Source organism: Biomphalaria glabrata, chromosome 6, assembly GCF_947242115.1.
Source record: "Biomphalaria glabrata chromosome 6, xgBioGlab47.1, whole genome shotgun sequence".
Taxonomy (NCBI): domain Eukaryota; kingdom Metazoa; phylum Mollusca; class Gastropoda; family Planorbidae; genus Biomphalaria; species Biomphalaria glabrata.
The window spans coordinates 1,550,243-1,574,096 of NC_074716.1; the positions used below are offsets into that span (position 1 = coordinate 1,550,243).

A 23,854-nucleotide genomic window follows, 5' to 3' on the forward strand; every position below is an offset into this window, starting at 1 on the left:
TAGATACTGGTATGCTACAGAATATTTGATTAGTTAGTCAACAATGGCTTTGCTTCTTTGTTTATGTCTGACGAGAAAGTGAACCATGGAAACATTTGGCTTACAAATGTCAACAACTACAAATTTAATTTTGAAATATCAACTTTAAAAAAAAAATTAAACAAATTCAAAAAAGCATATATATAACTGAAAAAAAAAATCAAAACCAAAAATTAAATATAACAAAATTTGTCAGAAAGCCAAAACAATTCCAACAAAGTGTGGTCCACCTTAAGGTATTAGTACTACAATAGTGCAAGAGGTGAAAGCCACTTTGTTGCTTACTTGAAGTGAACTCGTCTCCAACTCATCTTCCAGCACTTTGTATTTCGCCTCTAGGTCTAGGCTGGTTGAGACATCCTCCTGTATGACTATCTGGTGAGGCAGTTTGTTAAATGCTTCCTTCCAACTTTCAATTTCCATTTGAGCCTGGTGCAGAGAGGCTTGAGATGTAGACAGTTCTTGCTGGAGATAGTTTACCCAAGACTGAAGTCTGTATACCTCAGAGTCAATAGAGCTTTGGTCTGGGTAACAGCTAGATACTTCTGTTTGAGTCTCAGAGTTGAAAGACCTTTGGTCTAGGGTACAATATGATACTTCTGTTTGAGTCTCACAGTCAATAGAGCTTTGGTCTGGGGCACAGCTAGATACTTCTTTTTGAGTCTCCGTGTTGATAGAGCTTTGGTCTAGGGTAAAACTGGATATTTCTGTTTGAGTCTCAGAGTCGTTTTTGGTCATGGAGGTAACAGGATGAAGTGAGGTGTCAGAAGTCTGAGGTGACTGGAGAGCCCTGGAAGTTATCTCCCCCTTTTTTAACTGCTCTAACTGTTTCCTCAAGGATACAACTTTGGCATCTTTCTTTTTTAACATTTTTTGTAGTGATGTGATTTGTTTTTTAAGCTCATCTAGATCTAGACTTGTGTCCTTTGTAAACTGATCAAGTGATGTGTCTTGTCTTTGTTCAACAGGATCTGACAAACTTTCTTGACTCAGAGAATCTTCAACTTGTATCTCTTTGTCCTGGCTTCCAGGGACTTCACTTCTAAAAGAGGACTCATCTATTAGGAGCTGCAATTGTAGATTATGACTTTCTAAATTACTACATTTGTCACTACTGTGTTGGAGTTCTTCAGAGAGATCTGACACTCTGTGCTTGAAATGATTTATCTCATTAGACAATAGACTGATAATATCATCTTTCTCTTGAAGCTTCGACTCTAGTTGGGCAACATGTTGGGATAAATTGGATGAGTTTTTCTGTTCCAAGGCCAGTAATGCTGTCATGTCTTGGTTTGTGTTACTTAGTTCAGTCTGGAGTAGTTGGACTTGACCTTCCAATTGCTGCACTTTGCTTTGGTACTCTTTTATCTCAGACTCACAGCTTGTAACTTTTATTTGACTTTCACTCAACAAAGTCTCAAGAAGCTCAATTTGTTGCTTGCTATCTGTCTGAAGTTTGTTTTTTTCCTCCAGAACTAGCTTATGGTCAACTTGTAAAGCATTGAACTCTTGTTGGATGCGATGAAACTGTTCTTCCAAATGACTCTTTGAGAGTAACACATTTTCTTTCAATGATAATTCCTGCCTTAGTTCTTGGATTTCCGTTTCTAGCCGGAGAATACATTCAGCCGATGATGAGTGAAAACTTTTCACATTATCTTCTAGGACTCTGATTGTTTCACACTTGTCAATAGTTTCTTGCCCTAACACTGCAACTTTATCTTCCAGAGATTTACTATGTGAGGCTTTAGTTAAAAGAATATTAATTTCCTGAGTGAGGTCAGAGAATGTTGAAGGACTTTGGCCAGTCAATGTTGAATGACTTAAGTCAGTGAGACCTAGTAGTGCACACAATGAACTGAATTGTTCCTGGTGATCAGATATCGTTTGTTGAAGCTGACTCACTTGACTGGAAGATATTTGTAACTGAAATTCTAAGTCAGCTTTGACCTGAGTAGCCAGTTCTAACTGCTCGTTAAGATTATTGTTTTCATTCACTAACTGAAGGTTATGTGAGTGCTGCTGTTCTCTAAGTGTCTGCAATTCAAACTGCCCAACACTCATCTGTTCTTTAAGACTTGCATTCTCTTTAGCAAAGTAAGTCACATTATCTTTCAGCTTTTGAATGTCCACCTCAAGCTGTTCTATCACAAGTGTCTTGTGATGAAGTTGTTCCTTCAGCAAGCCACTGTCATGGTCAGATTTCAAATGTTGATTCTGAAGTTTCTCATACTGAATAGCCAGCTCATCGTGTTGAGTCGTGAGGGACAAAAGTTTGGCTTCTTTGTTCTTCAGCATAGTTCTAAGTTCACTGACTTTGGTTTCATGTTCAGACAACAGACTAGCCACGTGAGAGCCAGTCTTTGCTTCCACTGACACAAGCAAGTCCTCCAGGTATTGAATTCTAGACTGTAACTCACCATTAGCTTCAAGTTGCCTGTGTAGACTCTCCTGGACTGATATTACTTCCTGTTTTAAATTGCTCTTGTGCTCTACTTCATATTGAAGATGTGTTTGTAAGTCTTTCAATTGACCTTGAAACCTATCTTCTGTTTCTGTCAACTTTTGCTGCAGTTCAGAAATCAAAATTTGAGAAGCAGATTGTTCAGTCTTGAAGTTTTCTAGCTCTGTGGAAAGCATCTCTTTTTCGGTATTCACTTTGGTGAACTCTTCTGATAGTTGAAATAATTCTTTCCTCAAATCAGATATTTGTGTCTGCGAATCAGTAGAGCTCAGTTGTAACATTTGTTTCAATGAGACTAGTTCACTTTCTAGTGCAGCGCTAGACTCCAAACTTTTCTCTAATTTCTCTCTCATTCCCATTAGACTGCCATTGGCTGCTGTCAGTTCTCGTTGTAAACTTTCAATGTGAGACTTTGATTCCAACCATTCTTTGTCTTCCTTCACACCATCTTGTTCTAGCCTGCTGACCCAAGCCTGAAGATCTAAATTATCTCTGTCGGCTTTGTATTTTTCTTCAACTAATAGTCTCACAGCTTCTGCCGTTGTGTACAACAGATCATCGCCAGCATATTGCTCCACGGCCTCAGAATTGACCAAGTCTCGAATATCGAAAATGCAATTCTCTAGAGATCTTTTGTCTCTTAAAACGAGGTGGAGCTCGTCCTGAAGATCCTCATGATCATGGCGCAGGTTCAGGATTTCATCTTTAGCGTTATCTAAGTCAACCTCAAGCTGGCGTAGTTGAAGCTCTAAAGTCTCCTTCTCGGCTTGACTTTGTTTCAGTCTTTCATGCAGCTCTGCAACATCCCCAATGTCGAGACTAGATAAAACAGAAACTCTTCCAGACATGTCCCCCACAGACTCCATACTTGTGCCTGAAGATAACCTCCCTTGATCGGTCTGCAGCACTTGCAGCTTTTTGTTCAAAGACATTAACTGAGCATCTTTCCTTTTAACTAGTTTCCTGAAAGATGTTATTTCAGATTTTAACATCTCCAGCTCTTGTTGACTTTTCATTTCGTCTTCCAATGTAGAGGTGAGGGGATCGAGAGGAGGACTGGGCACTGGGGTTTTAGAATCTTCCAAGTTTTCTTGAACCTCTTCTGGTAGAAGCAACTGAACTTTCTTTGGAGTTGACGATGTGATCCTTTTAGTTAGGGCTACAATTTTGGCTTCTTTCTTTTTCAGAGTTTTGCCCAGAGCTTCTTTGTCAGATTGTAACAAGGCCAAACTTTTTTTAGTCTCCTCAAGATCGTTTGTCAGCTGGACCAAAGACGTGTTAGCTTCATCTTGTTTACCATACATTTCTTTGAGCAATGACTCCATCACATTAATCTTTTCATCTTTCTCTCCGAGGACTAGCTCAAGTTGGACAACTTTCTTTTGTTCTGATTCTAACAAAGTCTCCAATTCCTGGCATCGGCCTGAGAAAAAATCAACATGGCTGTTTCTTCCTTCACATTCTAATTCATAAACTTTAATGCATTCTTTAAGATTGTTGGTTTGGGATTCCAAGTTTCTAATTTGAAACTGCAACCTTTCTATTTCACCATGACCAGCCTTTTGGATTATGCTCAATTCTTTCTCTTTAGATTCTAAAAGAGTTTCTTTAGTGCTTGTATCTTCTTGAAGTTTGGATACTTCTAATGTTTGCTGTTCAACCTTGTGTTTTAGAGATTCTATCTGTTCTTTATATTTATAATTCTCCTCAAGACAACTCTCTAGTTTCACCTGCAGGTCTGTCAACAACTCAGATTCTGAAGAGCTACATTTTCTTGTCTCCTCCAACAAGTGTGATGTAGACATTAACTCTGATGTTGTCAGCTTTAACTCCTCCTCCAACTTGTGCTCTTTCTCTAACAATGTATTAGCAATAGTTCCTTCCCGTTGGAGTTTAGTCAAGAGCACACTAGATTCATCTTGATAGCGTTTTTCTACATCTTTTAGCAACAGTTCCGCATCATAACATTGAGCCTGTAGTCTTATGATTTCAGCATCTTTCTCACCAATCATTTCTTTGAGTGCGTCTCTCTCAATACAAATTTTCTGGTATTGAGATAAGAGCAACTGAAAGTTTCGTTGTTCTTCGCTCATACCGGATAGATCTTGGGAAGATTGGGACCAAGACAAGGCTAAGAAGACATCTTCTACTGGTTTCAAATCTGACTGCTCTGACGGCTTTGTTTGCTTCTCCGCAGGTCTGGAGCATTTCTTTAATTTAATATGTAAGCCTTGAATTATTTTGTCTTTCTTTGTCACTGTTTTCTCTAGTTCTAGCCTGGTGCCCTGTTCCTTCTGTAGTTGCTCTTCAAGTGAGACCAAAATAGACTCGTTCTGCACCAACGTGGACTTCAAGTTGATCAGTTCACTTTCCAGAGGATTGTTTTCTATTTCAACATCACCACAAGCAGTTCTTAACTCACTCTGTAAATTTGGAACATCAGTAGCTGGTACCTGAGGATTGAATACCTGTATGGACTGAAGCTCATTATAACCATTCCCAGAATAGGCAATAAAATGGGATGAACTGAGAGATTCAGAAGAGGATGAAGAGGAAACCATCAGGTGAGGGGGAACAGGGGGAGACTCTACTACAGTATTGGAGTGTAAGGAAACTACCTGAGTTTGAAGTTCTGCAATGCAAGTCTCTTTGTGTGCTAGAGCTAGGACTAGTTCATTGATCTTAGTACGAAGACTGGATAGTTCCACATCTTTTTCTGAAACTATTTCTTGTAAGTACTTCACAACATTATTTTGCTCTGATAACTGATCCTGACAAAGTGTTTTTTCGGAACTAATCAGACCTAGTTCTTGCATGACCTCTAATTTTTCTTGCACAGTTTTGTCTAATGTCTCTTGAAGTCTTGTGTTAACGTCTTTTGCTGAAGCTAGTTCCTCACCAAGATTACTGAGCTGTTCTTCGTGCGTAGCACCGAGTGAATCTAGCTGTTGTTTTAAGAGTTCAACTTGAGCACTCAGCTTTAAGCTTTCAGATTCAGAAGCTGACAGTGTCTCTTTAAGTTGAACACATTCCTTTTCCAGATTCTGATGCTCAGACTCAGCCTGAGACAAGACCAGACTTAGTGCTTTGACATCCTTGTCTTTCTGTTTTTCTAAACTCTCCAAATCAAGTTGTACATTTCTTTTTTCTTCCTCTAAGATTTCAACATGTTCTTGGAGCTCTTCATTGTGGGCAGAAAGATTGCTCAGATCAGATTTCAAATCATTTAAACTTTGCTTCAGGAGATTACATTCAGTTTCCAAGTCTTGGCAATGGCGTTCATATTCATTGTGTCTCTTCTGGAAATGGTGTATTTCTTTGATGGACTTCATCTTGAAATTACTCAGTTCCGACTCCAGGCTCAAGTTCCTCTCTTCACACACTTCCAGGACGTCGGCTAACAATTCTTTCTCTTTCCTCTCCAGGAATATTTGCTCAGTTAAGACATTTAAACTAGATTTCAGCTCCTCAACATCATGCCTGAATGTTTCTTTGACTTGACTCATCAACTCAGCACTGATCTCTTTCTCATGAAGAACACTTTGAAGCCGTTGTAGTTCTTGACTCATCTCCAGCATCTCTTCTCGCAAACAGTCACAGCTAGATTTGGTTTCCTGTAAGTTCGACTCAGTTTTTTCTCTTTCAGCAATAGCTTCATCCAATAAACTGATTAATTTCTTTTGATCTTTTTCTAAGGCAGCTTTATCAGATAGCAAAGTGTTGAGACCTTTCTTGAGCTGACCAAATTTGTGTTTCAACTGCGTTTTCATAGTTTCTAGATCAGCCAGAGGTTCAGCAATGGTAGGGAGACTCTCATCCAACTCAGCGGCATTCCCAGAAACTGTAAGAGACTGAATGTCACTAGATGACTCTTGAGATTCTTGGCTTAAAATGTTCACAAAAACATCCACCATGTCTAAACATTCTCTAACTAAACTTGTTAGTGCTTCTTCTGCGCCAATTTTAGACAGCTCCATGTGATACTTATCTGTTGAAAGTTTGGACAACATAGAACACTGAGAATGATAACTTTCTCTAAGTGCACTTAATTCATTGCTGAGAAGTTCCACTTGTCCAGTTTCCTGTCTATACTGGTTCACTTCATTTTCCAACATTTGCAGTTGGACTTTGAGAATTTCTTCAGAGTCTCTTCTATTGTCCTGTTCTTGCTGTAGGTCATGAATGACTGATTGGCACTCATTGATTTGATGAACATAGGAAGTATTCATCTCTCGTAAGTTCAATAGTTCCTGATCTTTGACCTCACAAAGTTTAATTAAGTCTTTGGTGCCATCTTGATGTTCTGCTAGTAGTCTGTCGTTAGTTTCCTGCTTAGATGCCACCAGGCTCAAGTATTCTAGTTCTTTAGCTTTCAACTCTGCTTCAAGTTTTCCAGATTTTCCTATTTCCTTTTCTAAAAGTGTTTTGGCTTGAGATAATTCTTGACATGTTTGAGTGTACCTCTCCACCTGCTGTGTGTATAATGATTGTGCAGTGTCTAGTTCAGCAGACAACAGTAGCTTGACATTCTCACATCTCTCTAGTTGTTGATGGACTTCATCTCTTTCAGCCAGCAGTTTCTTCACTTCGCATTGTGTCGCTTCTTGTTCCAGTTTGATCTCACTCAGACACTGCTGGCTCACGCTAAACTCCACAAATAACTTGTCTAGAGCTAATTTATTTTCCAATTCACTGGACTCTACAGACTTGGTTAACAATACAAGTGTGGCTTCTACTTCCTCTAACTGGTGTTCCAGAGCGGCTTTAATGAGCAACATGCTTGACAGTTCATCTTTCAACAGTTTTGACTCAGCTGAAGCGCTCCATTGTTCCTTCAATAACAACTTGATGGTGTGTTCTGAGGCTGTTATTTTGTCTTGACAGAGTTCCAATGAGGCCATTGCAATATTTCTCTGCTGTCGTAATTCATCAAGTTCTAAATTGGATTGGTCCAAGCAACATTTTAATTCATCCTTTTCGTTCTCTCTTTCCAACAAAATCCTTTCTAGTTGACATAATTTGGACATAGCATCAGCAGTTTTTGTAAGTTCCTCTTCTAGTCTGGCTATTTTAGATATTGATTCTTCATAGGAACACCTGGCTTCTTTAAGCTGGTTTCCAATTTCTGTTAATAAGTCTTTATCTGTAACATTTTCTATGCGCAGCTCTTCTAGTTCTAGGCCAGAAGACTCGACTCTTTCTTTCAGAAGGCCATTCTCTTTTTTCAAATATTCTATTTCTATACCCACAGACTCTACTCTTTCTTTCAATAAGCTATTTTCTTTTTTCCACTCTTCTATTTCCAAGCTGGTAGACTCTATTCTTTCTCTCAGTAAACTATTTTCTTCCATAGTTTGAAGCTTTTCTTTTTCTAAATGAGTATTTTTTTGTTTTTCTGCTTCTAAGTTTTCTCCAACAAGTGCACAAGAGTTTTCAAGATTTTCTTTTTCTAGAGTACACTGAAGCATGTGGCTAGAATGATGAGAAGATAGTGTGTTCAGTTCAATATTCAGTTGTTCACAGACAGCAGCCTGTTGTGTCAGCTTGACATCATTCTCAGAGACAAGGGTCAAAGCTTGTGTCAGCTGTGACCTAACACTGGTTACGTCCTCCTGTAGTCTGTGTTGTGTCTGAAGACTTTCCTTCAACTCATTGGATAACTTTAAACACTTTTCAGATTCACTTTGGAAATCTTCTTTCGATGTCTGTACTATACTTTCCAAACGTTTCAAAGACATGAACAATTCATCCAAAGCTTTTCTTAGACTTTGGTTTTCCTCCACTTGGCCATTCAACATGAGCTGTAGAGCAGATAACATCTCATGAGACTGTTTGGAAGAGCTTTGCATTGTTTGAATATCTTCTTTGGTACTCTCTAGGGTGGACTTGGTAACAACATTCTCCTCTAGTAACTGAGACAAATGGAGCTTAGTGTCGCAGAACTCGACCAGCTTCTCTTCCAGTTTTTCTTTAGTCTCCTGCAGACTTGCTTTAGCCTCTTTCTCCTCACTCAAGTAAGTGGCCAACAAGGTGTGAACATTGTCTTGAGTTGTCTTACATTTCCCAAGGCTGGAAGTCACTTCCTCCAGCTCTGACTTTCTCTTGGCACTGGCAATGTGAAGACTTTCGGCTTTTTTGGACAAGTTCTCTTCCACTTGTTGTCTTTCCTTCATGAGCTTGTGCATCGTAGTTTTGATCTCTCTCATGCCTTTCTGGAGTTTTCCATTTTTGGTCCTCTCTTCAAACAAAGCCGTGTTGACCTTCTCAAGGTTGCGACTCAATGTCTGGTCATTTTTTTGTTTCTCTTCCTTCAATATGTCCACCATCATTTGTAATTCTCTGTTATTTTCCTTCAAAAGGCTCATTTCATTTTCCATTGCCTCTTTGGCTTTAACTTGCACTTCAATATGGGACTCCAGATCTCTAATGATGATGCCCTTACGCGTGATTTCTGAGATGGAGTCGCCCAGTTCGCTCTGTACAGCTTCAACGTGCTGGTGGGAGGACCTCAGCTGAGCACACAACTCTCTAACCAGACAATCTTTCTCTTGGTGTTTATTCTCAAGCACAGAGATCAGCTTCTCAGAGTCCACATCAGACAATTTGTGTTGATGGACAATGTCTTTCAGATCTCTCAGCTCAGTACTAAGTTCAAGGAACGATGTATTTAAATCGTTATGTTTCTTATACACACAGCTCAGTTCATCCACTTTGTCTGTTAGTTGGGTCTTCACGTCTGCTAGCTCTTCATTCCATTTCCTCTGTTCTAACAGTAATTCATTATGATCTTCTTCACACAGTTTCATCTTCTTCTCCATTTCAGCAAGAGTGTTTTGGTCAACAGTCCTTTGTTTAAACAACTGTCGCTCTAGGAGCAGATTGCTGGTTTCTGCAGAAAAGAGTTTCTCGTTAAGCTCTTCAATCAATGAGGCCAACAGATTATGTTGTAATTGCAGTTTGGCTATTTCCTCAGCTTTGTCTTCCAGAGATTGCTTCAATTTGGAAACTTCTAAAGCAAACTGCTGGACAGTTTCTTGAGACATTTTGATCTCTTCAGCCAGTTTATTGAGTTTTTCCTGATTCTCGTCTTCAACTTGTTTACAGTCTGACTTGACACCTTCAAGCAACAACTGGGATTGTTTCAATTCTTGCTGGCAGGAAGACAAATCTGCATGTAACTTAAATGATTCTTGAAGTTTTGTTTCAATTTCAAGATGCAAGCTAGAAATTTCTGATTTATTAATTTCATTTTCTAGAATCGACTGTTCAAGCTTACTGCTAGCTATCCTCAAGTCTTGTTCCAAATGAGCGATGCGTTCTTGTGATTCCATCAGCTGTTTCTCAAACTCTTTGACATTGGTTGCTAACGATAGCTCCAGCTGAGTACATTTCTCTTCAAGTTCAACTAAATCTTTCTGTAATGATGCCTTTGTGCTTTCTTCTAGTCTCAACTCTTTATCTCGATCTAAATTTAACTGATCAAAATCTTCTTTAAGACTTGTCAATTTTTCAGTGACCTCAGTTAAATGATCATCTCTTTCTTTCAACATTTCCAGTTTAGAATGAAGTTCAGCTTGTAGAGCTCTGAACAGTTCTTCTTTTTCCACCAACTTTTTTTCCGACTTATCATAAGCTTCATATAACTCACTTATGGAATCTTCAAGTTCCTTTTTAATTCTGGACTTTTCTTCAGCAACTATCTGGACCATTTCCTTAGCTTCAGCTAACTGGAGCTCTAAAGATTGGTTTTCACTGTAAAAAAATGAGCTGTGTTGTTTTAACATTTCCAATTCTTGGCTTAAAGAATTAAGACTTTTCCTACCTTCTAGTATAACTTTGTTAGAAGATGCTGCAATGGCCAGCAGTGAATGTTCTGTGTCTTGCTGTTTCATTGAGTCTTCCTGTAAGACTGTAATGATAGCACTCTGTTCAGTTACAAAAGACCTAAGCTGAGTAATTGTATCTTGAAGATGAGAAGTCACTTGTTTGAGTTTCACTGAAGACATGGTTAACTTGTCATTCAGTTCACTACATGTCGCTTCTAACTCTTGTATTTTACTCTCATGTTGATTAAGTTCCTCTGATAACAGTTTATTTTTATCTTCCACTTGAGCTTTGGTTGTTTGCAGCTCCTGTAACTTGGTCATTGATTCTTCTTTGGTTTCTTCCAGTTGTACAGCGAGTTCAGACACAGTTTGGTTTAAAGCTGTAACCTGAGTTTGTAAGGAAGTATTGTCATGTCTGAGGGTTTGTAGGACTGTTTGACTTTCTAACTGAAGTTTCTCTTTGTCTTCACTGACACTTTCAAGTTGGTATCTCAACACCAAGGCAGCATTCTGCATGGACTCTGAGATCACTCTCTTCTCATCTTCAACCTGTTTCTTCTCCTCAGACAGTGCACTGACCTGAGACTGAAGGGCATTCAGAGATACAGTCAGCTCTTGATTCTCTTGAGTTAAATGTTCAACTTCACACTCTTTCAAATCTAGCTGAGAGCTCAATAAATCTAATCTAGAAGTTAATTCTCCAGTTTCAATTGCTTCTTCATCGGACTTTTTATCTTTTTCAGCAAGAAGTGACTGGATTCTTTCCTCTTGAGACAAACATTGCTGTGATATCATATCCTTTTCAGTCAACAATGACTGGATTCTTTCCTCTTGAGACAAACATTGCTGTGATATTGTATCCTTTTCAGCCAACAATGACTGGATTCTTTCCTCTTGAGACAAACATTGCTGTGATATTATATCCTTTTCAGCCAACAATGACTGGATTCTTTCCTCTTGAGACAAACATTGCTGTGATATTGTATCCTTTTCAGCCAACAATGACTGGATTCTTTCCTCTTGAGACAAACATTGCTGTGATATGATATCCTTTTCAGCAAGAAGCAACTGGATTCTTTCCTCAGAAGACAATTTTATTTTTTCCAATTCAGACAACCTTTCAGTTTCATAATTTAATTGAGTTTTGAGTGTTTCCAAACTGACCTGACGCTGGTCACAGCTAGACTTAAGACAATCTCTCTCTGTGTTTAAGGTCTGCTGCTTGTCATGTAAGTCAGCCACTTGTTCCAACAGCTGGACTAATCTAGACTCAGTGTCTATACACTTGACAACTAGTAAATTCTTTTCTTCCAATGTTTTCTCAAGCTCCTGGTGTAATTCTTTCATTCTGCTTTCATTCTCTGATTCCTTATTGATGTATTTGTCTAGTGAAGTTTTGGATTCTAAAAGTTCTGACTCAAGCCTCTTCATATTAGCATTGGAATGTTCTGTGTTTTGCTGGTATGCTGTCTCTAGGGAGATTAAACTCTCCTGTTTCCTTTCTAGTTCCACCTGTGTATTTTTCAGCTGCAGTTCTAGTTGCTGAACTTGTTGAAAAAGATTTTCATTGACTTGTTGACTTTGCAATGTAATATTTTCATTGTGTGACCTCATCTCATCAACGTGTGCTTCTAGCAACATAATCTTGGTTTGGTACTCTTGTTTGGCTATGTGCTCTTCTTCTACTTTGTTCTCCAGCTGAGTAAGCAGACTATGCTTCTCTTCAAGCTGGGTTTCCAGTTCTTTTATTACAGTCATCTTAACACTTAGCTGGGTTTCCAATGCAGAGATTTGCTGAGTTTTGTCTGCACTATTCAGCTGAAGGGATTCCACTGTTTCTTTCATCTCTTGTTGAAACTTATCCAACATTGTCTGTAAGTGGTCCAGATATCTCTGCTGCTGAGCATTGTCAGATTCTAGACTGTAGATAGTTTTGTTTGCTGCCTCTAGAGCTTCTTCAAAGCCTGCAGTTTCAGCATTGGCAAGTGTCAGGCTTGCTCTAAGTTCAGAGATGACTTCCTGTTGTTTAGCGTTTGATGCAGTCAGGTCTGCAGTAGCAGTCTTGCTAAGCTCAAGGTCTGATTGAAGACATTCTATTTGATGACACAAATGTTTTCTGTCCGATAGAGATCCTTGCAAATCTTCTTCTAATTTTGTCAGCTTTTGTGCTAGAGACATTTGTTCCTTTTCTAGATTTAACTTTTGGCTAGTGACAGCATCCAGCTGGTGTGCTGTGTCTTCTAGTGTGGACTCCGTCTGACTTAGCCTTAAAGCCAATTCTTCCTTCTGGGCTTTTTCTTCCTTCAAAGTGGAGTTTAACTCACTCATTATTGAGGTTAGTTCTGTAATTTGATGTCCACACTCTGTTAATTGATTCTTATAGTGGTCGGCTGTGCTTGCTAGCTGCTGGACCTCTTCGTGGCTGGATGATGAGATGCTAAGTAATTTTTCCTGCAAAGATTGTATCTCCCCGTCTTTCTTCTTTAAAAGTTCCAGAGACTTGTCCAATTCAAACTGTAACCCAGCCATCTCCTCAACACTGGCAGCTCTGTCAATATTGACAGTCTCCTTTACCTCATTCAATTCTGTCTTCAGCTGATCTATCTCTTGTTCTTTTAAGTGGTCATCAGATTTCAGTTTGTCTATTTGCCGCCTAAATGTAGAAACGATGTGCTGAAGGGATGAGAGTATATCCTGTGAAGTGTTTGAAGTCACTCGCGGAAGGGATGAGAGTATATCCTGTGAAGTGTTTGAAGTCACTTGAGTACTTACTGTTTGCACTACTGACTGTATTGACACAGTCTCATCACAACTCATCTGCAAGGCACAGAGCTCCTGCTCCCATGTCCTGGCTGTATACTGAATCTCCTCAACTTGATTCACTACTAATCTGTGTTCCTGTTCCAAGGCTTTATATTTCTCTGACAACAGATTCAAGTCTTGACTATTATTTCTATACTGAGCCTGGCAAGAAGTAATCTCCTTCTGTTGAGCTAAGTTGTCCTCTTGAAGACACTTGACTTGACTATTAAGTTCTGATACACGACTCTGCAAACTCAGTAACTCTTCACTCTTGTCATCCAGCAATTGCCCAAGATGATCTTTCTCTTCTTTCAGCAAGCCATTGGCCTCAACTAAATCTTTCAACTCTATTTCTAAACACTCAACTCTACTGACTAGATTCTTCACTCTGACTTCCATTTCTTCCTTTAAGGACACTGACAACTGTAATTCCTGGGCTTGATTATTGCACTGTGTGACTAGATCCTTCACTTCCTCATTCACTTTCATGCACTGCTCTTTCCAATGTTCTTCACCTAGTAATAACGTGTTTCTCATTTGATTCAGTTCTTTCAGTTCAATCTCTTTCTCTAGTAGGATTGCTTGAGTTGAATTCATTTCATTTTTATAACTTTCAGTTAAAGTTAAAAGATTGTTCTCTAAAGAAGAGTTACTGTCCTTGAGGGCCTGCATTTGTTGTTCATGGGAACTGGTGAGTTCAACTAATGAAGACTGAAGATCTCCAACTTTGACTTGCCATAGATGTATCTCATCACAATAGTTTTGTATACAGACATCTTTGTCTTGAAGACTGGACTGATAACTATCAATTTGCTGACTTAGCTCCACAATTGTCTCTTTGAGATTATTACTCTGGTGCACACTGTCATGTTTAAAACAGGATAAAACACTGAGCACTGAAGCTAATTCATTCTGAAGCATTAAAAGCTGTGAAGAATTCTCCTGCAAAGCTACACACAATAAAGTCATTTCGTCCTTCTTTGACAACAGTTCTCTGCGGGTTTGGTTCAATTCAGCGCTCAAATTCTGAAACAGGTCGTTTACCTTAGCCACTACAGTCTGGAATGTTGACTCAAGACTAGAAGAGTCTGTACTAATTATTACATCATCTGATACAGCTAAAAGGGCGCTACACTTGTCTTTCATTTCTAAATATACTCTGACTAAATCTTCAAACTGTTCATTAAATGTCTTCACATGACTTTCTTGTTCCTCCACTGATCTCTTCAATTCATTGATATATTTGTTTTTCAGATCCAGTTCTTGTTGAGTCTCTTGAAGCTGTTGAGAAATACCATCAAACAGTTCAGTTTGTTCTTGAACAAGTGTGTTGTTAGTATGGAGCTCCTGAGTCAATGCAGTATGTTGAGAAGTCATCTCATGTTTCTCTGTACAAACCTTTTCCAACTGACAGACTAGCTGGCTGACTTCTAGACTTTTTTCTTCAAGCAAAGTTTTTAAAGAGTCCACAGAATGTTGAGACTTTTCCAACTGACAGACTAGCTGGCTGACTTCTAGACTTTTTTCTTCAAGTAAAGTTTTTAAAGAGTCCACAGAATGTTGAGACTTTTCCAATTCAGTTTTGTTCTCTTGGAGAGATAAAGTCAATACAAGCAGGTCAGAATTCACAGTTTCATACTGCTGTGTAGCCTTGTCTAGACTTGAGGACAGCTGGAGGACATGTTCTTCACTGTGCTGTAATTTCTCTTGTAATCTACACAATTCCAGCCTTAGTTCTTCTAGTTCTTGATTTTTATTGGCCAGATCATTAGTCAACTCTGTCATTCGATTGGTCTGTTCTGTCAGATTAGAGGTCAAGGCAAGAATTTGATCATTGAGTTCTTCTACTTTTGAATTAGAATTTTGCTTATCAGATTGTAAGTGTTGTAAAGTATCTTGTAACTCAACTAACTCCATTTTGTTTTGGACCAGCTCTAGTTCAAGAGACTTGCATCGCTCCTGGGCTGAAATAAAATGGTTGTGCTCTTCTTCTAATTGATTCTCCACATCTTTACGGACACACTCTAATGACTGCAAGCTCGCACTTTGTTCACTACATAACATTTGCAAGTGTTCACACTGGGAGGACAATGCAACCTCTTTATGCTGGAGACAGACTAGAGTTTGGGACATGTCACTTTCAGATTTCTCCAACATGCTGCACTTATCTAACAGAGATTGGATATGCAAAGACTGTTGAGTGGAAGATGCTGTTAGAGAGTCTATAGAAGATTGAAGTGCATGCTTTTCAGTATGTATAGAGTCAAGTGATGTCTGTAGGCAAGAAACATCTTGTAATGCAAGCTGATTACTCTCAACTAATGCCCTCACCTGCTTCTCCAGTAGGGTCTTGTCTGTTTGGACTTTATGTAGAGCCGTCACTAGCCCATCTGCTTTAGTCTCTTCATCAGTCGCAGCTGCAGCCAACAGTGCTATCTGCTTATTCCTCTCAGCGACAGCGCTACGAGCAGCAGACAGCTCTGCCTCAAGGCTCACCAGCTGACGTTGTAACGAGGTCACAAGCTGTTCAGAAATGTCTTTTTCATCTTGAAGTGTTTGAATCAAGCTCACAGACTGCTTTGTATCTGTCTCTAGAGACTGTGTTAGTGTGGCCAGATTGTCTTGGTAAGAAGATAACTGTCCTCTTAAAGTGTCATTGACTGATTTAAACTCGAACAGCTGATTAGAGGAGGAATCTAAATCCAGAGATAAACATTTCACTTTGTGTTGTAGCTCCTCAGATGTCTGTCTGAGATGAGTTAATTCAATGTCTCTCTCATGTAACGCTGATTGTAGCTCAACTAGTGTTTCGTTGGCAGAGGAAAGTTGTGTTTGTACAGAGACGAGCTCTAGCTTGATAGAGTCCCTCTCTTCTTGAAGTTCTTGTCTCTCCTGAACCAATTGATTGTATTGGTCTTTAATCTTTTGCCCCTGTTCAAGCAAAGATTCCTTGGAGGCAGTCACTTCATCCAATTTTGTCTGAAGTGAACTTAATTCTTTCTTACTAGTAGATAACTCCTCTTGTGCTTGCTGCAATGAAAGCAGACCTTGCTGAGAAAGTAGTAGGCTAGATTCTAGCCCAGTTAACTTTTCCTGTTGTTGTGAGATAACTGTGTTTCTGTTGGCTAACTCTGCCTCTAGTTCTGACACTTGATTCAATAAGTTCAGTGTTCTTTCATCCACAATTTTATTTTGTTCACTTGCTTCATCTTTCACCAATTCTAGCTCTTTGCTTAACTGTTCAACTTGAAATTCAAAGTCAGTGCATCTGAGTTTTAAACTTTGGATTTCATCCGTTAATTCACACATTTCTGAGGTGGCTTTTTCAAGTGCCAAAGTTTTGTCAGATAGCTCCTGGTTCAGATTCAGATAGATCTGACTTGTCAGCTCAACATTTTCTTCCTGAGTTCTCTCCTGACTTATTCCAGTGCTGCAAGAGTCTAGTTCTGCTGCGCACTTAGATTGTGTAGAGTCTAGTTCACATCCCAACCCAACCTGAAATAAAAATATTCTTCCTACATCCCATTGTCAAATACAAATTTAAAGTAGAATAGTGGATTTAAAATTAAATGCAGAGTAGAGATTTCAACTATGATTTAAAAAAATAAAACTTGAGCAATTGATCCTCATCAAAATGTTGAGGAAATTGCAAGTTTTAGAGTGTTAGACATATGCCTAAAGTCTAGATATAATTGTTTAGTTGATATATTCTTACCTAGAAAAAAAAAACACTTTGATATTCTAATTTAAAATTAAGTTCACTTTTTTCTTCACTTTCAACTCAAACTCCCTAATGCTGAACAACTAAATAATAAATGTTAAGCTGTACATCAAAGTTTTAAGAATCAAACTTTTATTCAGATGTAATTTTATCTTGTAAAAAAAAAAATTATTATTCTAGCAATAAAGAAAAAAAAATGAAATGCAATATCTAATGTTAAAATATAATTTTAAACTGGTTTAAGAAGAATGTAAACCAAGCATCTATATGTCTATGTCATATAAACTAATCACTAAGTCATGTTGTATCTTAAAAATTCAAGTAATTTCTTTTTTTTTTTAAAGTCTTCATTGAATTTTTCAACCTTGAATCTATAGAAACCTGAAAACATTTGACAAATTATAATCTTTGCATTTGTCCTCAAGACTTTGATAAAATCATTATACCCCCAATAGAGGTAAAAGTAAAGTTGTAAACTCTCTTTTTCAGACCATGCCATCTCTAGGGCAGAAGTTATAAAGGTCATCTGTTTCAATGGCTGGCGGTTAACCAGGGTGTCATGTGGCCAGCACAACAAACAAACACTTTACCCAACTAATGTCAGATGCCCAATAGAGTTGGGATGAATCATGGGTGACTTAAAAGTCCCAAAATAAAAAATCCCAGTCTTTAGCAAGTTTTGAGCCCAGAACCCCTTGGTTCAGAAGCCAAGCCCTTTACCACAACCCATAATGATCTGCATAACATTAAATTTATTATTAAATTCTAGAATACTAGTCTATAAATTGTGTGTGTGAAAATGTCTGCACACTGCCAGATTAACACTTGAGAGGACTCTCAGTCCATAAACTTCAAAACAGCTCTTGGAAAAAAAATATTTTCTATATAAAATGTATTAATTCAATTCAATTCTCCTTATCCCAAAAAATGTATCCATCCATCCATCCCAGTGGCGCTACAGCCCATGGAGGGCTCTGGCCTGCTTTAACACATCCTTCCATTCAGATCTCTCCTGGGCCTTTCGTCTCCAGGCCCTAACCCCAAGCTGCTTCAGATCTGCTTCCACGTCATCTATCCATCGCATTCGGGGTCTGCCTTTGGGTCGCCTGCCTTTTGGTTTTTGCCTGTACACGACTTTCGCCCCTCTGTTGTCTGACATTCTTTCAAGGTGACCTGCCCAACGTAGTCTGTTCTTTTTTATTTCGTTCACTATTGGTGGGTCTTCATATAATTGATATAACTCATGGTTAGTACGTGTCCTCCACCCTGTTTCATCATGTATAGTTTGCTTCAATAATCTTCATATTTAATTAAGTTTTATATGGTTTGACAGTTCATTTAATGGAAAGAGTAGTTATTATGAATTATTATGCAATATTTATATCTTCAAGAAATGTTTTATTTTACTTTGCAACTGTTTTTATCTGTTTTAAACAGAATATTAAGAAATATGCTTTAGAGAATGCTTTGAGTCACTTGAAGGCATGACAAAAAGTCATCTTGAATCATAAAAGTAAGTGTATTTCAGAATAACTCTTTTATAACCCTATGAGGTGCCATTTTGCTTTATGTGGCTATCAAGTGAGTCTTATTACACTTGGCAGCACAGAAGAAAATATGTTTTGTTTTAGCTATTGTGGAAAAACCTTAAGGACTGAATCAAGAGAGTACATTCCTAACCTGAGATTTGAAAGGTTTGAATTGTAAAAATAAGGAACTTTGTATTTGCTAATGCTAATATTTTTCCTTTTCATAAAACAAGCAGTAATCCACCATGTTGGAATTTCAGTAGCTATGATATCTGTTCTCCAATGCAAAAATATCTTTATGAAACTTTCAACCCTGTTCAGCATCTACATCTCCCAAATTTAAAGAATAGAAGAATGGAAAAGTACAGGTTGCATTTGTTCAAGACTACTTCAGCATAGTATTCAGCTAGTCTGTTCCCAAAAAATTTAGCACTCCTAGCACAAAGGCATCCATAATATCAAGTTTCAGAAATGGGAAATTTGTTCTGTATCAATAAGTCATCCCACATTAGGTACTTAAGTTGCAAACAATATAAAGTCCAGCCTTTATTTTACTAATTTTTAGCCTCACTTTTCAATGACCACACATTTTCCTGTATGTCCAGAGCATTGACATATCATTTTCAAATCATTTTCATTAAGTTAACTCCATTAAAACTTGGGTCTCTTTTATTCCAACAGCATCATCATCATCATCATCATCACTCCTTTGAGTTCCTCATGGAACATAGGGCCTCAACAAAAACATGCCACTCTCCACGGTCTCTTGCTAGCTCTTCCCTATCTTCTCTGCTTCTTCAAGTACACTGTGTCGCCATGTTCTTTTTGGTCTTCCTCTGCGTCTTGTTCCCTGGGGGTTCCACTCTAAGGCCTGCCTAGCTCTGTTGCTGGTATCTTTCCAACAGCATGAGCTAATGGAAAACATGGTGCTGTTGTTTTGTTACCATTATGCAATAAGACTAGACAGCTTGAAAATGTCATCTTGCCATAATCTATGAGCAGCCTCTGTTCATCAGGATTAATTACCGTTGACTACGCCTTAAGACCATTTACATCAGTGCAGTAAGAGACATAACATTCATTAATGCCTAAACTTGTGTGCCAATAGACCAAATCCAGAAAAACCCAGGCATGTCAATATTTACAATATAATTTAATAATATAATGAGTTCCAGATGTGCCATGCAAAGTGAGTTCAGCACATTCTACTTAGTTAAAATCATCTCTCTCAAGTAGAAAGATCATTGTTGCTTAGAGTTATTTCTCTTACTACAGTTGAAAGATAAACACATTTCAATATAAGCAGCTGTCTTAGCTTATTAAAGTTAGACTATTTGGTTTAAAATTTTATCCTTCACCTAGAGTCTTTTCAAAGTTGTGTTTGTTAATTGATAAAAACTCCATTGTATACATTGCATATAGCTGAGATAACAGGTGCAGATAAGTCCCCTTAACGAACATTAATTACCCTGATTCATCAAAGTGTTGCTGTACCTCAGGACCCTCAAACTCACTATTATCTTGAAGCTCTGACCATTAGCCTAATCTCTTTAACAAGCAATATTTTGAGCAGCTGTTTTGTATGTTATGATTGGCTGCCAACTTGTCCTAACATTTGAACTCATTGACTATCTAGGCATCTTATTCAAGAATATTGTTGTTGGGTAAGCTCTTGTTATAGTTTATTGCTACTTTTTTAGCCTTTAGCATTCACACACTTTGACTGCTCCTGCATGTTTAAATCCTAACAAATTCTCATTTAAACATTTTCTGTCCTCACACAAGTTAATTAATGTACAGTGCAATTTGCACACGTGTACAGGAGCACTATCAAAACTAATAAGTTTGTTCACAGGCAATGAAATGTCTTAACAGAATCCTTAGTAAGCAATGCTGACATGTAAGTCCTAATATTGCGAATCAACTGCACTATGGGCATCAAATAGCCAACTTGAAATTGTTTAAATTCAATATTCATGAATAATTAAGGGTTCATGAAAATGTCAATTAGGTAAATTCATTTCTATGGTCAAAATGTCAAAAAAGACTTGGACTTGGTTGACTAGTATATACATTTGCTAACCGCCTATAAACATAAATTTCAAAGGATTGGATTGTAATATTAATTTGTAAAGTAAAATCTTTATTTTTCCATGTAATTTTATAGCAATCAACATGTAGCCCCATCATGTTTTGGTTTTAAATCTAAAACCACTTTTGTGTAATTATATGATCTATAAAGACTTTAATGGAAAAAAAAAATTAAAATGCAAGACATGAATATCACTAAATCTCAAAATTTCTAGAAAATATTCAATTCTAGTAAGCATATTGCTAGTCTTTGTACTACTTGATTGCTTCAAGAGTTATTTTTTGTAAGCTAGTAGTATAAAGCCCTAAACAAAGACAAAAAGTGTGTGTTAATATTGCAGTACATATCAATAGAATGCTAGTTCAGGCAACCAATCCAAAGCTAGTTTAGAAAATACTGTTCTACTCACTTGTATTTCTTCAGCAGGGAGAGCCTTGACCTGGTCTTCAAGGTTAGACACTTTGCCCACAAGTGCAGTGATTTCCTCTTTCTGTGTAAGACTAAGGTTTTGCTGTGAAGACAACATGTCTGACAGTTCATCAATCTGTAAGACAAAAAGAATACATTCACTCTTAGCTGGAACATACATAATACAATTTTTTATTTAAAAAAAATAGCTTGTTCTGTTCTTCTTTACAAATGTATTATGTTCATGCCTGATGATTTAAACCTTGAACCACAATTGTTTTGTTTTGATCATTTCTGCTTCAACATTCTCAAACTACAGCCTATGAGAACACATCTCAGCAAACACCAATAGAACAAGAAATCAAATGATGCTAATGAGGCTGGATTGGGTGCACAATACAAAGAACAGCAGACAACATTGCAAGACAGTTTCTAGACTGGAACCTAAAGGGGAAGAGAAAGGCTGGGAGACCAAATCAAATATGCAGGAGGTTGGTAGACCAAGAAGTCAAGATGACATGATGGGCATGGACACAACTTAAGGGAATAGCTCGGAGCAGAGTCTGATGGCAAAGTACTGTTGTGGCCCTATGCTCCACTAGGAGTCATTAAGAGATTTATTCATAACTCTAACATGCTTTTTTTTATATAGTTCATAAATTTTAAAAAAAAAGGCATGTGCTGATAAAATGTTTGTTTTTTTTTCATTTTACATTTCCTTTTCTACTTCTTCTGTGTTCTCATTATGAATTGTATAAAATAAATGCTTTATTACAAAAATCCAAATTTTACTTAAGTAGACATAACTTTGTATAATTCCACAACTAATCCTCTTCATCCATAAGCTAATAAACTAGTTGGTTTAGGAGATGACACACATCATGGGAGAATCAAATCAATAAGCTTCCAGAATACATACTTTATGTTTCAGATCTAAGTTTTCTCTCTCAATGTCTTTCTTGGTCTCTGCTTCAATAGTCTTGTCATCTATCACTTTCATGAGGTGACTTTGTTCACTTTCTAAAGCTAGGAAATAAAAGATGGCAGATAATACAAGTATAGGAACAATAGGGAAACAGATTAGTTCCTTATAGACCAATAGATCTTACACAAGAAAACAACTTTACCTTTAACCTTCTCTTCTAAAATTGAGACTTTTTCCTCATAAGTCATGCAATCATTTTCAAGCTTTACTAGTTTTGTACTTTCTCTGTCTAGTTCAGATGTCAGTTTAGACACTAGCTGTTGGTGCTCCTCCTGAAATAAGTTTCAGTTTGGTGTGATTCATGAAAAAATGTGAAAAATCTTCAAAGACAATTCAGTTAAAGTGACATCTATTATTCTTTGGTGCCATTAGTTTTATCATTTCTGGACATTGTTTAGATTAAATTTTTTAAATGACATAAAACAAATGTATGGTTCAAAAAGAATTTCAGCTAACAGACAGTTAAAATGATTTAAATATATGCAAATTTTTTAATTATTCTGTTTGATGTGATTGGAACTAAACCAGTTATAGATTTTGAGGTTTGTATCTTTTCCCCTCATGCCAGAATATATACAGCTACTAATTCTAATTGATTTTAAGAGTCTTGAGATGCACTAACTCTTAGATGGATACCTATACCATGAACTGACATAATTATAATGACTGAATTAAGTCCATACCAATATTTGATCCTTTTCTTTTTTTTTTTTGTATCTTTTCCCCTCATGTCAGAATATATACAGCTACTAATTCTAATTGATTATTGAGACTTGAGATGCACTAACTCTTAGATGGATAACTATACCATGAACTGACATAATTATAATGATTGAATTAAGTCCATACCAATATTTGATCCTTTTCTTTTTTCTCTGTATCTTTTTGTATTTTCAACTCTTCTATTTCTTGCATCAGTGTTTCCACTTGCCTCAATGTTGCTTCCGCCCTCTTTTTGTCAGCCTGGAAATGTTAATAGAAACCTTCATGACCATAAGGTAGTGGTTCTAGAAAGAGGAGAGTAGACTAGATGACACTAAAGAAGACTAAGGTAGATAGAACAACACTACAGCACTTTAGATAACACATGGGTAGACAGGACTACACAACAACATACTTGGCAAACTTTTGTACTAAAGCAAACTTTCTACAAGCTAAAAAAAAACAATCAGTGTGAGCAACATTATGGCAAATTGACCTGTTATGGTCTAGATACAGCAGGCAAGACAATACAGCAAACTGGACATTGTTTATTTCAATTTGGATAAGATTACATTAAACTAGTTCAACTTCTAAAGAATTCAACTAATAAAATCTAAAACTACCCAGATTCAAGTAGTTCAACTTTTAAATGTGTCTGTTAATAAAATCTGAAACTACCCACATTCAACTAGTTCAACTTCTAAAGAATTCAACTAATAAAATCTAAAACTACCCAGATTCAACTAGTAAAGGATTCAACTAATAAAATCTAAAACTACCCACATTCAACTAGTTCAACTTGTAAAGGATTCAACTAATAAAATCTAAAACTACCCAGATTCAACTAGTTCAACTTGTAAAGGATTCAACTAATAAAATCTGAAACTACCCAGATTCAACTAGTTCAACTTTTAAAGAAATCAACTAATAAAATCTAAAACTACCCAGATTCAAGTAGTTCAACTTTTAAATGAGTCTGTTAATAAAATCTGAAACTACCCACATTCAACTAGTTCAACTTCTAAAGAATTCAACTAATAAAATCTAAAACTACCCAGATTCAACTAGTTCAACTAGTAAAGGATTCAACTAATAAAATCTAAAACTACCCACATTCAACTAGTTCAACTTTTAAAGAAATCAACTAATCAAATCTAAAACTACCCACTAAGTCAACACTTGACTGTAGCTGTTTCACTTGTTCTTCAAGTTGTTTGTTCTCTACTTGAACTACTGTCAGTTGTTCTTGTAACTGTGCTTTCTGGTCATGTAACATCTCAATCACA

The 23,854-nt window shown here is 37.3% G+C and overlaps 2 protein-coding genes across 3 annotated transcripts in view; both read right to left on the reverse strand.

The window, feature by feature from the left end:
- LOC106068108 (golgin subfamily B member 1-like) overlaps nucleotides 1–15,420 on the reverse strand; it is a 35,780-nt gene extending 20,360 nt beyond the window's left edge. Inside the window, exon 1 of one of the 2 annotated variants that reach the window (XM_056032442.1) lies at nucleotides 5,122–15,420. In XM_056032442.1, coding sequence (XP_055888417.1) covers nucleotides 5,122–15,288 — 10,167 coding nt within the window. In that variant the 5' untranslated portion in view covers nucleotides 15,289–15,420. Of the gene's footprint in view, nucleotides 1–324 lie in introns of both variants that reach the window. The other variant, XM_056032441.1, reaches the window with a different exon arrangement.
- LOC106070309 (putative leucine-rich repeat-containing protein DDB_G0290503) lies at nucleotides 15,345–23,844 on the reverse strand. The gene is made up of 7 exons (XM_056032073.1): nucleotides 23,737–23,844; nucleotides 22,716–22,829; nucleotides 22,009–22,138; nucleotides 21,801–21,907; nucleotides 20,883–21,017; nucleotides 15,463–16,626; nucleotides 15,345–15,353 (listed from the first exon to the last, which is right to left on the reverse strand). The coding sequence occupies exons 1-7, from the start codon at nucleotides 23,842–23,844 to the stop codon at nucleotides 15,345–15,347; spliced, it is 1,767 nt and encodes a 588-aa protein (XP_055888048.1).
- Nucleotides 23,845–23,854: the final 10 nt, after the last annotated feature.

Bases quoted from the DNA above. Each gene is read 5' to 3' on its own strand.
- LOC106070309 (XM_056032073.1), bottom strand. From the start codon at position 23,844: ATGTTACATGACCAGAAAGCACAGTTACAAGAACAACTGACAGTAGTT. The intron at 22,830-23,736 runs GTGGGTAGTTTT...TAACATTTCCAG, and splicing joins TACAGTCAAGTGTTGACTTA to GCTGACAAAAAGAGGGCGGA. The intron at 21,018-21,800 runs GTATGTATTCTG...TTTGTCTTACAG, and splicing joins ACTTAGATCTGAAACATAAA to ATTGATGAACTGTCAGACAT.